This window comes from Neodothiora populina (assembly GCF_041146345.1).
Source record: "Neodothiora populina strain CPC 39397 chromosome Unknown canker_contig_7, whole genome shotgun sequence".
Lineage (NCBI taxonomy): Eukaryota > Fungi > Ascomycota > Dothideomycetes > Dothideales > Dothioraceae > Neodothiora > Neodothiora populina.
The window spans coordinates 696,183-708,664 of NW_027191415.1; the positions used below are offsets into that span (position 1 = coordinate 696,183).

Below are 12,482 nucleotides of genomic sequence, written 5' to 3' on the forward strand. Positions count from 1 at the left end.
CGCCAAGATTGACGTGCCGCGCTCGCGTCGCCTTCTTTCGTAACCTTTAATGTATACAGATGATGTTCCTTTCTAACCATTTACTCTCGCATTGCAATAATAGCGCATTAATTCATAACCATCATGGCACGCGGGAAATTGATCGTATTCGAGGGGCTCGACAGAGCTGGTAAATCGACACAATGCGAGCGCTTAGTACAGCATTTCGAAGGCAATGGCATTCCAATCAAACACCAACGCTTCCCTGGTAATTGCAGCGTGTTGACATGGTGAGCTTGATGGATGCTTACAAGTTCCTTCAGATAGGACAACACCCATCGGTCAAATGATTGATAATTATTTGCGCGGACAGAGTGAGCAAGAAGATCATGTCATTCATCTTCTATTCTCGGCCAATAGGTGGGAGGCTGCGTATGTATATATTTTACCCATTTCGCCACCTTCCTACTAACGTAATAACAGCGCAGCCATTAGAGCAGCTATTACCGTTGGAACTACCGTGATAATCGACCGCTACTACTACTCTGGCTGCGTATACACTGCAGCCAAGCAGAGTCCAGGCCTTGATCTTGCATGGTGCCGGCATCCCGAGGAGGGTCTCCCTCGTCCAGATCTCTGCGTGTTTCTGGACATCTCCGCCGAAGATGCTGCAAAACGAGGCGGCTGGGGTGACGAACGCTATGAGAAACGCGAGCTGCAAGATCGCGTGCGTCGGTTATTCACTGACATCCGCGCGAGTTCGGATGGTGCTGACTTTGTAACAATTAATGCTGGCCAATCGCTAGATGAGGTGGAGTCAGAGATCCGAAAGCAGGTTGAAGCCTGCATCCAGAAGGTTGACCGCGAAGATGGCCCGCTCAGAAACGTCCTCCCATGGTGAACCTAGTCGTCCTTGCGACTTGTCTGACCGAAAAAGGATTTTTAAGCTAGATTACCACAATCCTGGAGAGGTGTTGATGGCTCCACGATTGAAAAGCGGTGCTTCTGCATCGCCTGTATCGCTGGATTTACGCAACGATCTCGGCTTCGTCCCAATCGCTATCCTCGATGACTATTTCTTCCTTGCGATTATGAGGCTTGTGACTGACACCCACATTCGTTGAGTCTCGCTTCCTTCCTTGACTAGACGCTTCGAGGGGATGTGGAGGGATGTCATCGACGTCGTGCCAGTCAACACTGTCTCGACTCGACTGTGTCGCACCAGCTTCCTGTGAAACCAGGGGCATCGCAGGAGCCAGGTGGTCGGTATCATTCTCACTTTCTTCTGCGGCTGTGTCGTACGCGCAAGCATCTGGCTCGATTGCTTGCAGAGCACCAACTTTCTTGCCATTTCGGCGCTCCTTGAACAACTCGACGATTTCCTTCTCTCCACGCATGCGGACACTGAGGACTTTGACGAGTGCTTCCCACCGAAGCGCGGTTTTGCAAGTAGGACAATGACCTTGGGTCGGAACAATGGCGGCCCGGTCAAGCTCGGTGGATAGAAAGTGATTCGAGAGACACGCCATGTGGAAAACACTTTTGCATTCGTCCTTGCTGCAGACTAGCAACAGTGAACTCGTCGGCTCGGCCTTTTTCTTACACACTGCGCACTCGTTGCCAGGGTTGGTCAACAGTATACGGCTCTTCTCTATAAGTGACTTCATAGGTTGGAATGTAACGTCAAGGGCAGAGATTCCCACATTCTGTTGTACGTTCTCACCAGGACCATGAACAGGCTCATTAAGCTCCAGCGCAATCTTGATCCCAGGGCGAACCTTCTCAGACGTCTTCGAGATCCATCGTTCCCAATACTTGAATACGTCCGGAGCAAAGAACTTGACCTCGAGAGGCCAACGTTCGAAAGACTTAGCTCGCAGTAGAATATGAAGGTTAGCGAGCTTGTCGGTCAAAGATACTCTAGGCCTTCCAGGGCGCTTACGAGTTCGCCCTGTTTTGGAAGACGTCCGCTGTTGTGTTTGAGTTATGCGATCCTCGACTGCGATATGTCTCGTCAAGTGAGTGTTTTGCCAGGCCCATCTGAAGTGGCGTTAGATGTGAGATGCGCGAATGTGTACAAGACTCTGCAAGTTTTTGCTGCTGGTAGCAGTCATTTGACTCACTCGAATTGTAGAGCGGCAATCTTTGAAGGGAAGCCAGTGACAAGGCATGTCATCTCCCAAGGCCTGAGACTGTCCCTCGAGGTTCGCACTGCTCCACCTTTCGCCAGACCATTATGTTGCTTCAAGCGACGGACAGGATTCGGCGTGCTTCCGACATAGAGATTCTGATGTCTCACGGTGGAACGCAAGAGATAGCATGCATAGAAGGGAGGAATGACACGGTCCATTCCTGACTAAACCTCACGAGACGCAGTACTACTTGCTGCTGGGTCGCTAAAGAGAAGAGGCAGCATTGCACCAACGACTATACCCACGTTGACTCGTTTCTCCTTTTGTCACAACAATAATACGGGGTCTGCCTGTCAAGCGAGCAGGGCGTGGGGATTGAAGTCAGAACAAGGTCACGGACGCAGCAACTGGATTGGCTGATTTCCAGCGGGCCGGCGCAGGATGACGAGATTGCCGATCTGACAGCCACGAATGTGCAGTTCTGGAAGTGCCAAGACAATGTATCTATTGCTAATGCATGCGGCTGCGAATCCACCCAGTGCATCCGTCGCAAACCCTTGGTGGAACGGTCGACGACAAGTATCAGGCCCAGGCATACGGTATCACATGTATTTGCAATAAGGTAGTTATAAGGTCACTGGGAGGAACAGATGCACACTGCTGGACTGAACCTCTGGTTCCTGATCGTCAGTGTTGACGAAGAAAAGTCGAGTCATGTCAAGGTAAGATATATAGACAAAGGAGAATATTGCGCATCCGTTTCCACCGCGGCATGTGTGCAGTACAGTATGCTACCTACCTGTGATATAAAATAACCCACTTCAGCAGCACCTGGCGTGACTGAATTGGCGCTAGTGCCGGCGTGCGGCTGCCATCGCCGCAAAGCGCCACTTGCCCTGGAGAGCTTCCAGTTCGCTTCGTTCCCCTCGGGTCGATAGTCCTTTCCACATCTTGCCCCAAGATTCAGAGTGAGTTGCACTTTGACGTGGCATCCATGTGACTTCCTATCTTGCACCACCCATCGAGGAGAACAGGCAGGTGCGGAAGAAGACTCTGCTCGACCGACCCCAATCTCCTCCATCGCCCTATACTTGTCTTTATCACTTGCTGCCGACCTGTTTCTGACCCCGATATACGCGGAATAGCGAGCCTCCTCCGTACCGATCCCGAGATCATACCGATACAGTTACTCCTTCCCCGGCCGACTCGTAGCGCACTCTATTTCCATACCCACCCTTCTGCTCTTGGTCACGATAATTCCACGACGCTCGCCTTGTCGTTCCGACTCTGTTCATACCCTGCTGATACCAGGCGTGGCTGTTGTGCGCGCACAGCTCAGCCTCCGCCATGGTAGTTCCACCAAGTAGCGGAGGGGCTACCGCTGCCTCGAATCTTGCTCGTCCAGCATCGAATACACCGACCGCATCCGCGACGAAAACCAAAGCCTCTGCGAATGCCTCTAATGCTGCGACGCCTTCGCATCAAAACCATGTACCAATTCCTTTGAGCTCCCGTCGCTCTGCCCCTCTGAATCTGGATACAGTCGAACGCAGAGGTCACAAGACCGCTGCGCCGGAGACCACAAAGAGTAACAGGTTGCACAATATCCCCGAGGCTCCTACATTCAGACCCACCGAGGAAGAGTTCAAGGATCCCATGGAATATATGCGAAAGATCGCCCCAGAAGGTGCAAAGTACGGAATCGCAAAGATCATTCCTCCGCCGGGATGGAATCCGACCTTCGCCATTGACACAGAGGTAAGCAGGCAAAACAAATTGCGTGTACGGATACTGATGTTGTCCATCAGCGATTTCATTTCCGCGTAAGGCGGCAGGAGTTAAACTCTGTCGAAGGAGGTATGTCCCATTTTCCTATTCCCAACAGGCACACAGTGTATCCTGATCATAGCGATAAAGGCACCCGTGCGAACCTGAATTACCTGGATCAGCTGTCAAAATTTCATAGACAACATGGAAACAATCTGAACCGCTTTCCTAGCGTCGACAAGCGACCACTCGATTTATATAAACTCAAGAAAGCCGTAGAGGCTAGAGGTGGATTCGAGAGGGTTTGCAAGTACAAAAAATGGGCAGAGATTGGCCGTGATCTTGGCTACAGTGGCAAGATCATGTCTTCGCTCTCTACCTCGCTCAAAAACTCATATCAAAGATGGCTCCACCCATATGAGGAGTATCTTCGAGTGGCAAAACCTGGTGTGCAGCATCAATTAGAGCTTGAAAATGGCGGTCCTTTTACCCCTTCTCCCGGTGCTTCACCGCCAAAGAGATCACAGCAGAGTACACCGAATGGACAGGAACCGGCAATCCGAGCTTCAGCAGCCTTGAACGCAACACTCGGAAGCTTCAGCGCCAGTCCCAACGGGATCTCTTCTCCGAATCAACCTGCGCATCCTCCTCCGGCACGATCATCTGGGTTCACGCCTGTCAATTCCAGCGGCTTCACTGCTGTGAACTCGCAGCCATCTGGGTTTACATCTGTCAATGGCGCTGCTGCTTTTCACCTCACCAAAGAAAACAGCGCCACACCGCGACCGCATCTTGACAGCCCACATCTCTCTGCTCAGAAGACTCCGACTTTTCGAGCCATGAATGCAGATGCTATAGGCTCAGGAAAGCGACCATTGAGTGATGCTGCAGATTCAGGTCCGAACGGAGATGCGGATTCTTCGGGCCGAAGAAGCAAAAGGCAGAAGAAAGACAATGCTCCGACCGTGGCAGGATCTCAAATGAACCAACCTAGAGTTTCAACGCCACGTTTCATACCTATGCACGACCGCAAGCACAATCCTGGAGAGGCATGCGAGATGTGTGGCAAACCCGACGATGCGAGATCTCTGCTCTTGTGCGATAGTTGCGATTGCGGCTATCATCCATTTTGTCTGGAACCTCCAGTAAAATCAAAGCCCGAGCACGATTGGCACTGCCCGCGCTGTCTTGTTGGCACTGGTGAGTTCGGATTCGAGGATGGAGAGGTTTACTCTCTCAAGCAGTTCCAAGAGCGGGCAAACCAGTTCAAGGAGAAGCATTTTGCCCATAAGCTGATATACGACCCTATTCTTAATGCTAAACGACCAGTAAGCGAGTACGATGTTGAGCGCGAGTTCTGGAGACTAGTGGAGAGCATCACAGAGACAGTCGAGGTCGAGTACGGTGCGGATATCCATTCTACTACCCATGGCAGCGGATTCACAACCATTGAGAAGCAACCACGCGACCCATATTCTACAGATCCATGGAATCTCAATGTTCTCCCTCTTTATGGAGAATCTCTTTTCAAGCATATCAAAACCGACATCTCTGGCATGACAGTCCCATGGCTCTATGTCGGCATGGTTTTCTCGACTTTCTGCTGGCACAACGAAGATCACTATGCTTACTCCGCCAACTACCAACATATTGGAGCAACAAAGACCTGGTATGGCGTGCCTGGCGAAGATGCCGAGAAGTTCGAAAATGCGATGCGCGAAGCTGTACCGGAATTGTTCGAAGCCCAGCCAGATCTTCTTTTCCAGCTAGTGACTCTCATGCCTCCAGAGAAGCTAAAGAAAGCTGGAGTGCGAGTGTTCGCTCTTGATCAGCGAGCTGGTCAATTTGTCATTACTTTCCCACAGGCTTATCACGCTGGATTCAATCACGGCTTCAACGTCAATGAAGCCGTCAATTTCGCACCAGTGGACTGGGAGCCCTTTGGTGAAAGCGGAGTTCAACGACTAAAAGATTATCGACGACAGCCGTGTTTTAGCCACGATGAACTTCTGCTCACCGCCGCTGCACGCGATACCACCATCAAGACTGCGAAGTGGCTTGCGCCAGCGCTCCAGAGACTTCTAGATAAAGAATTGAATACGCGACAATCATTTTTGGGACCGCCGCTCGCGAGTGGTGAAGGCGTCCCAGAGCCGTCGTATCGGGGCAAACGATATAGCAGGACTCCCGAAATCGATACTGAGGATCTCGAAGAGGAAGATTATATTTGCAGTTTCTGCAAGTGCTTCAGCTTCCTGTCACGTTATGTTTGCCGAAGATCCGGAAAGGTCATGTGTCTGTTGCATGCGGGCGCGTTCGAATGCTGTGATGCGGAGGAATCCGCTCGCTATTCCAGTCCAGCAGGCGACCACGTGCTCTACCACCGCATGACCAATGACGCGCTTCAAACCACCGTGCAGAAGGTTGTTGACAGGTCTCGCGTTCCTGAAGCCTGGGCCGAGAAAGTAGACAAGCTACTTGATAACGAACCCCGACCTTCAGTGAAGTCGCTTCGCACACTTGTCAATGAGGGAGAGCGTATACCTTGTCACTTGCCTCAGCTTGCTGAGTTGAAGCGCTTTGTCGACCGATGCAATGAGTGGATAGAGGAGGCATCCAATTACATCACCCGGAAACAACAAAATCGCTTGAAGAGTACTAAGGCCGGTCGGAAGAGCTTTGCCAAGGCAGCTGAGGCTGAAGAGCGAGAGAAGGAGCTTCGCAACATTGACAACATCCGCAGTCTACTGGTTAGAGCCGATGAGATTTCCTTCGACTGTCCAGAGATAACAACCTTGCGAGAACGAGCTGATGCTATTACTGAATGGCAACGCGAAGCAAGGGAAGCCTTGACGACTTGGGTTGGTCGACCTACACAGCAATATGAAGACCTTTCAGAACGCGGCAAGAGTTTCAACGTTGACATTCTGGAGATCGAAAAGCTAGACAAGCTGGTACAGCGACTGAGGTGGAATGATACTGCCAACGAACGACGTGATCCGACTCTGACGCATCAAACCCTTAAGGAGGTTGGGGACTTCATCCAGCAAGGCCTGGAACTTGGCTTGCCAGAGAACGATCCGCATTTGATGCACTACCGGGAGATGCGACTACGCGGCGAAATGTGGGAGCAGAAGGCCACCGAGATCATGAGTGTGGAGAATGTTCACTACCAGCAACTCGAGGCTCTTTCTAAACAAGCGGCGAGTCTTCCGGTAACGCCCGAGACTCTGGCTAAGGTTGATGCGATACTCAAGAAAAATCGCGAAGCACAAGAAAAGATTCTAGCTTTGTATCATCAGAGCCAAAGTCCGAACTTGCGCGACCGCCCGATGTACAAAGATGTCAGGGACGTCATGGCAGCGCTCGAAGAACTCAATAGCAAACCTGCCGGGACCATTGACTTGGAGAAAGAGCAGCGCCGTCATGAGGATTGGATGCGCCGCGGCAAAAAGCTCTTTGGCAAAGCAAATGCGCCGCTCCACATCTTACATCAGCACATGAACATTGTCAAAGAGCGTAATGATGCCTGCTTTGAGCTTCGAGACAAGCCACGCATGCCCGTTGAGCCCTCCTCCCGCGAACACACGCCTGAGCACGGCAAAGAGAGCAATGGAGATACTGATTCCTTCCCGGACGTGTTCTGCCTGTGTCGTAAACCTGAAGCCGGTATGATGATCGAATGTGAGCTATGTCACGAATGGTAAGCCGAACCCCCAATTCTCTTTCCCTGTGACTTGAATGATCTGACTTTCTCAGGTATCATGGTAAATGCTTGAAAATCGCCCGTGGTAAAGTCAAGGAGGATGACAAGTATACCTGCCCCGTCTGTGACTGGCGCGTCAAAATTCCACGAGATGCTGCCAGACCCAAGCTGGAAGACCTCCAACGCTGGCAAGACGAACTAGAGAATCTCCCATTCCAGCCAGAAGAAGAGGAGACTCTGGCGAGCATCATCGACACTGCCCAGGCATTTCGTGATTCAATCCGCGGCTACTGCGGTCATTTTGGACTCACTGGAGAAGAGGTCACCAACCTTCGATTTTACTTACGCAAGGTGGAGGGAGCAGATATATTGCTCGCGAACGAGACAAACTTTCTTCGCCAGGAGTTGCATAAATGGGCGCCTGTCGCCCCCAACCCTCCACCACTCATTATGGAGTCTGGCTCGACCCGTAAGCCCCGTCCCACGAAACAACAAAAGCTCATGGCAACGTTGGGCATAACCAATCCGGACGACCTCCCACCTCAATACAAGATCAAGCCACCAAAGCGCAAGGGTAGCGAATCTTCCCACACCAAGCCAGCTCCTTTGCAACCTGCAGGATCTTCACCCATGTCACAAACTCCCGGCTCGGTGCAGACTGCCACACCTGGACCTGGTCCGAACCGGGTAGGCTTGCACCAGCCACCGTCAGCTCAGCATACTCCTTCGTTCACGTATCCCCACTCTAGTCATCCTCCTGCTGGAGCGATCGGAACCAATGCATATGACTCGCCACTATTTGCGCCTACATCAGCATTTACACCACACGGAGCCTCCCAACTGCATCCACCTCATGGCCCGCTCTCTCAGGCTGCGCAGCCGTATCGTGAAGCAAATGTGTCGAGGTTCGAGAGCAGTACTGTCAACCCCGCGCACTTCTCTCGCGACTCCCATCCGTTTGTACCACAAGCATCGCCGCCGCCTCCGCCAGCCTTTAGCGGCACCGGACTAAATCTCGATCCCGCTCTATTTGGATCCAACGCAAACGGAACAATGTTCGACAAACGACCGGGATCCAGCGGAGGCAGTCCAGAGTTTGCGCACGATCAAGGCCACACTTTCGGCAGCAGCACGAACAGCAACGGTCATCTGGACTCGATCTTCGCAGACATGGTGCACGATGGCGACGAGCACGAGCACGCCACGCTGGGGCAAGACGGAGGGCTGGCGGGCGAGGCGTTTGCAGCGAGTGGACAAGAGACGGACGGCCGTGACGAGGAACGATTGGACGAATTTGTGCACAACACGTAGTAGTATTGCGGGCAGGCGGAGAGCAGAAGAAGCAGATATCTGAAGTTTGATGAAGATGATGATGACACCACGATGAGGAGTATGGCTTAATAACGAAGTACCATGCTGCATCTGATTACATCGCAACCATCATCGTTGTTACAGTAGGCGGGCGCGCAGGGGCGTGAAGGGGGCGGTATAACGAACACAAGCATTCCAAAATATACCCCTGCCTCGCGCCAGAAGACGAGAGAACCCACAAAAAACATAGAAATGAACATTTCAAAAGCCTTCGGGGGGTCCAGGAACCAGGGGGATAGAGGAAGGACTTGGGCGACATCATGGTACGGAGATATGGGGTATATGGGGACAGGGTTATGGTGGACAGGGCTATTGCTGGAACTCGGGCACTTTGTACGAAAAAGAAGAAGAAGAAGAATAAGAATCAGATGAGGAAGTATCGTGTATAGCGACCTGTATAGCGGAATGACTGCTGCTGCTGCTGCTGTGTCGTTGTTTTGCTGCTGTCGTTCACCTCGTACTCGGTCTCTTTGATTGTCTACTTGTTCTCGATTCTGTACTGATGATATTTGTACTGATGATGGTTCCTAGTCGTGTTGCCCCTTCTTCCTTTTATTCTTCTCACTTGCTTGTAGATTTGGGAAAAAAGAACGAAATCGAAAAAGATCAGAGGGAAAAAGATGATAGAATGAGTAGTTTTCATGTGTCTTTTTCTATACCACTTTCTTCTTCTTCTTCTTCTTCTTCTTCTTCTTCTTCTTCTTCTTCTTCTTCTTCTTCTTCTTCTTCTTCTTCTTCTTCTTCTTCTTCTACTACTTTGTTCTTCATTCTGGGGCGAAGCGGGAAAAACGCGAATACGACCCGAAGACTCCGTGGGTGGTATTCAAATAAGAAAGAAAAAACAGACGACACGACGACTAGGCCTTGGATCCTTCAGCCTCGGCGGCCAGCAGCCAAGCCTCATGCAGCTTCTTCTGCCTCTCATAGTCCTTTTTCAGCTTCTTGCTCCTGCTCTTGGCCACGTCTTTGCCCTCTGCGTCCTTGGTGGGCAGGCCCTCGTCGTCCCAGGCGCTGAACTCGCTGGTTCGGAACATGTCGAGCGGGCTCAGCTTGCCCTTTGCGAGCCTTTCCTTTTCTTCCTTTTCCTTGGCGAGTTTGGCCGCTTCGGCTTTTCCTAGCTTCAGCGCCGCCAGGGCTTCGCGGTTCGAGCGCTCTTGTCGGAGAGAGGCGTTGAGCGGTCGCACGAGGGCGGGCTGGTTGTCGCGGTCTTCCAGGTAGATGCCTAGGTTCCACAGGGTCGTGTTGCGGAGGTCGTCGCAGAGAGGCAGGTAGGATTTGGGGGGTGCGTTTGCGGCGAGGAGCTCGCCGAGAGAAGAAAGCCACGAGGCGGCCGCCTCGGCGTATGGCTTGCTTTCCGGGGTTTCTAGAGGTGTCGTGAGACCTGTGGCTGACTTGATCATGGACAGAATGGTGGCGGGGTCGATGGTCCCTGCGATTGCTTGTTTGCGCACTTGGTCTCGGATTCCGGCGAGAGGATAGACAAAGGGCTCGGCGGCGGCGGGGACATCGATGCCAGACCAGCCGATGCGGGTGGCATCCGGTTCGGCATCGAGTCCGAAGATGTTGACCGTGTCGTTGACCCATTTTGCGAGCTCAAAGGTCAGCTTGTCCGAGACGTCCTTTTCTGAGTTGTAGGTGGTGATCAGGTCGCCGATGACGCGCATGGCTGCGGGAGTGTCGAATGAATCACAGAGAGCATCGTGGAGGCGGAACTTTGCAGATTGCAGAGCCTGTCTCACGGGACCGTCTGGGCTGAGAGGATCAGACGAGTCGGACTTTGTGGGGTTGCGCTCGAGGTCGCGCGCCTTGATGAAGAAGTTGTTCACGCGCTCCTCCCAGGCATTGCCGGCCTTGACGACTTCCTCGGTGATCTCGAGACCGTCCTTCCAGGCACCGAGGAGGAAGGCGATGCGCAGAGCGCGGGGCGTCCAGGTACCCTTCGCCAGAGCCTCGCGGATGGTGGTGAAGTTCTTCAAGCTCTTGCTCATCTTGGAGCCTTGGATGCTCAAGTGGCCCATGTGGAGGAAGTAGTTGACCCACTGCTTGCTCTCCTTGCCGGACTTGGACCAGTAGGCCTCGGACTGGGCGAGCTCGTTGTCATGGTGAGGGAAGGCCAGATCGATACCGCCAGAGTGCATGTCGAACTGACGGCCGAGGACGTTGGAGGCCATGGCACTGCACTCGATGTGCCATCCCGGGCGACCAGGACCCCAGGGACTGTCCCAGGCAGGCTCGCCGGGCTTGGATGCCTTCCACAGCGCAAAGTCGGCGGGCGAGCGCTTGAAGGAAGCCTTGACGTCTTTGCTCAGGGAGCCCTCGCCGTCGGCCAAGAGATCCTTGTCGTTGCGGTTCCACGGCTCCAGACGAGCATAGACGCCGCCCGAGGCTTCCCAGGCCTGGGTGTCGTAATACACGGAACCGTCGTGGTCGTAGGCGAATCCGTTGTCCTGGATCTGCTTGACGAAATCGATGATCTGCTGACCGTACTCGGTGACTCTGGTGATGGTGTCGGGGGCGCGGACGTTCAGAGCGCGCATGTCGCTGAAGAAGCGGTCCTCGTAGTCCTTGGTCAGGGCGGTGAAGATGGAGTGGTCTTTGGCGTCGATGGTGTGGCCGAGCTGGGAATCGAGATAGGGCAGCAGCACGCCAGAGGCTTTGGCATAGAAGGAGTCGATGTCCATGTCGGCCTGCGACAGAGCCTCGGCGGCAGAGGTGGCCGTCTTGAGGTGCATCTTGACCTTGGCCTCCTTGTCGCCAGGGGCAGAGCCGTCGTTGGCCAGAGGCTGACCCTTCAGGACATGGCCGTATTGTGTTTCCGACTCTTGCGCAAAGGCCGTCGCAGCAGTGTCGGCAGGCAGCAGAGACAGATTCTTGTGCAGGTACTGGCTGAAGGCACGCTTGGTCTCATCCAAGACAGACGTGTCCAGCGTCTCGTGTCGTCGGATGAAGTGTTTCAGCAGGTGCTGCTGTCTGGCGGCGAGAATGATCTTGTCATCGACGTCGGTGATGTTCATGACGAAGGAGAGGTGAAAGTGGAAGTAGTCTGTCAGGATGCGGCGGATGATGTCTGTTGAGACATAGTTGCGAGCGTGACCTAGATGCTAGATCAACACCGCCGACACTTAGCCCCTTGTTTGCATATATATAAAAGAGAAGACGGCGCAGAGGTGAAGAAGAGGAAATAAAACCTACGGCATCGTCGTAGACGGTGGGCCCGCACGCGTACCAGGTGACAGACTCGGCATTGGGATCCAGAGGCACGAATGGCGTCTTGCCTCGGGTCAAGCTATTGTATATTGCCAGTGGTGGAAGTTTCGCTTTTGCTGCTTCAGATGGCGCTGGAGGAGGCGTCCATGCTGGCATTGCCGCGGCCATGTTCGGTCTTGAGTGACGGAATGAAGGTGTGGATGGCAGTGAAAGGAATCGATTATTGACTCTTGTCTGTTGGCGTATGCAGCATCGGATGGACGTGGTCAGCAGCATCAACCGAACCGAATCCGAGTCGAAATGATGAATTCCTGATGATC

General features: G+C 53.0%; 4 protein-coding genes across 4 annotated transcripts; 2 read left to right on the plus strand and 2 right to left on the minus strand.

Moving 5' to 3' along the window:
• Window positions 1–123: 123 nt before the first annotated feature.
• On the plus strand, window positions 124–880 carry AAFC00_006295 (uncharacterized protein; the record flags this gene model as incomplete). The annotated part of the gene is made up of 3 exons (XM_069346232.1): window positions 124–247; window positions 303–411; window positions 463–880. 3 exons carry the CDS (start codon window positions 124–126, stop codon window positions 878–880), a joined length of 651 nt encoding a protein of 216 aa, XP_069197440.1.
• A 127-nt stretch (window positions 881–1,007) lies between these two features.
• AAFC00_006296 (uncharacterized protein) lies at window positions 1,008–2,329 on the minus strand (the record flags this gene model as incomplete). The annotated part of the gene is made up of 2 exons (XM_069346233.1): window positions 1,008–2,019; window positions 2,103–2,329. 2 exons carry the CDS (start codon window positions 2,327–2,329, stop codon window positions 1,008–1,010), a joined length of 1,239 nt encoding a protein of 412 aa, XP_069197441.1.
• Window positions 2,330–3,458: 1,129 nt separating this feature from the next.
• AAFC00_006297 (uncharacterized protein) lies at window positions 3,459–8,895 on the plus strand (the record flags this gene model as incomplete). Its single annotated transcript, XM_069346234.1, has 4 exons — window positions 3,459–3,869; window positions 3,920–3,968; window positions 4,029–7,581; window positions 7,638–8,895. The coding sequence occupies 4 exons, from the start codon at window positions 3,459–3,461 to the stop codon at window positions 8,893–8,895; spliced, it is 5,271 nt and encodes a 1,756-aa protein (XP_069197442.1).
• A 917-nt stretch (window positions 8,896–9,812) lies between these two features.
• On the minus strand, window positions 9,813–12,330 carry AAFC00_006298 (uncharacterized protein; the record flags this gene model as incomplete). The annotated part of the gene is made up of 2 exons (XM_069346235.1): window positions 9,813–12,056; window positions 12,148–12,330. 2 exons carry the CDS (start codon window positions 12,328–12,330, stop codon window positions 9,813–9,815), a joined length of 2,427 nt encoding a protein of 808 aa, XP_069197443.1.
• Between the last annotated feature and the right edge of the window lie 152 nt (window positions 12,331–12,482).